The sequence below is a fragment of the Gekko japonicus genome, unplaced genomic scaffold (genome assembly GCF_001447785.1).
Source record: "Gekko japonicus isolate JY-2015 unplaced genomic scaffold, Gekko_japonicus_V1.1 scaffold100, whole genome shotgun sequence".
Classification (NCBI taxonomy): domain Eukaryota; kingdom Metazoa; phylum Chordata; class Lepidosauria; order Squamata; family Gekkonidae; genus Gekko; species Gekko japonicus.
In genome coordinates, this window is record NW_015167060.1 from 1,982,034 (window position 1) to 1,982,952 (window position 919).

The window sequence follows — 919 nt, forward strand, 5'->3', positions numbered from 1 at the left end:
TTTCTTGCGTTCTTTCTCCTGATCGGCCCGTAAGGAAGCCAGATAGGCCTCATCCTGCTGCTGTCTCAGGACCTGAGTTTGGTTTCTCTCTTCTCTGACAAAGAAGGGACATCATTAGTGCACATTAAACTGTACATAGAATAATGCCTGTGATCAAGAACAGAAATTTCAAACTTCTTTAATAGGTGTGGTCTGTTTCACAAACTGAAGATGTTGTTAGGGGCATGTCACTTAATTCTGGGCAGTGGCCCCAATAGGCATATGGCTGCAGTCTGAAGGACTGTACCATTACTTGGTCATTAACATGCCCGCCTCCTCCCCCCACAACAAGGGTCTTTACTCACAGATGAGCACTAGGAATCTGAAACCATGATATTAAATGTAAAGACTTTTGGGAGGAGAAACATTATGGCTTTCCCTTGCCCACTACCACATTACTGCCCAACCCCCAACCCTACTCACTAGAACTATATTACTTTGAAAAGTCCCATAGTTCCAATAAGTTCCAATAAGAGGAATCTATTGTTGTACATATTAGATTCCATGACAAAAATGAAGTCAAATGAGGAGGAAGATCTATGTCTTATTTCAATTAACAAGAAAAACAGTTGGACCAAATAGTCCATCCAAAATTGACTACTTTCTTAGCATATTCAGGAAATATGCTTCAATTAACAGGAAAAATTAGACCAAATAACTCATCAAAAATTGACAACTTTCTTCTTTTTCTTCTTCATCTTCTTCTTGAAGATATTCTGAACACTAGGGAGCAAAGCCCATTGTGGATGAAGACAATGGGCCCTAGAAAGGTAGGGTGGGTGGGTGGTAGATAGATAGGTAGATGGATAGATAGAGGGGTTTGGAGAAAGAGAGGAAGGAAGGAAGGAAGGAAGGAAGGAAGGAAGGAAGGAAGGAAGGA

General features: G+C 40.9%; 1 protein-coding gene across 1 annotated transcript in view; it reads right to left on the reverse strand.

The window, feature by feature from the left end:
- FAF2 (Fas associated factor family member 2) overlaps positions 1-919 on the reverse strand; it is an 18,966-nt gene that overhangs the window by 4,066 nt on the left and 13,981 nt on the right. The window contains exon 9 of the mRNA XM_015412508.1: positions 1-94. This exon is cut by the window's left edge and continues 72 nt beyond it. Within this exon, the coding sequence (XP_015267994.1) occupies positions 1-94 (94 nt within the window). The remainder of the gene's footprint in view (positions 95-919) is intronic.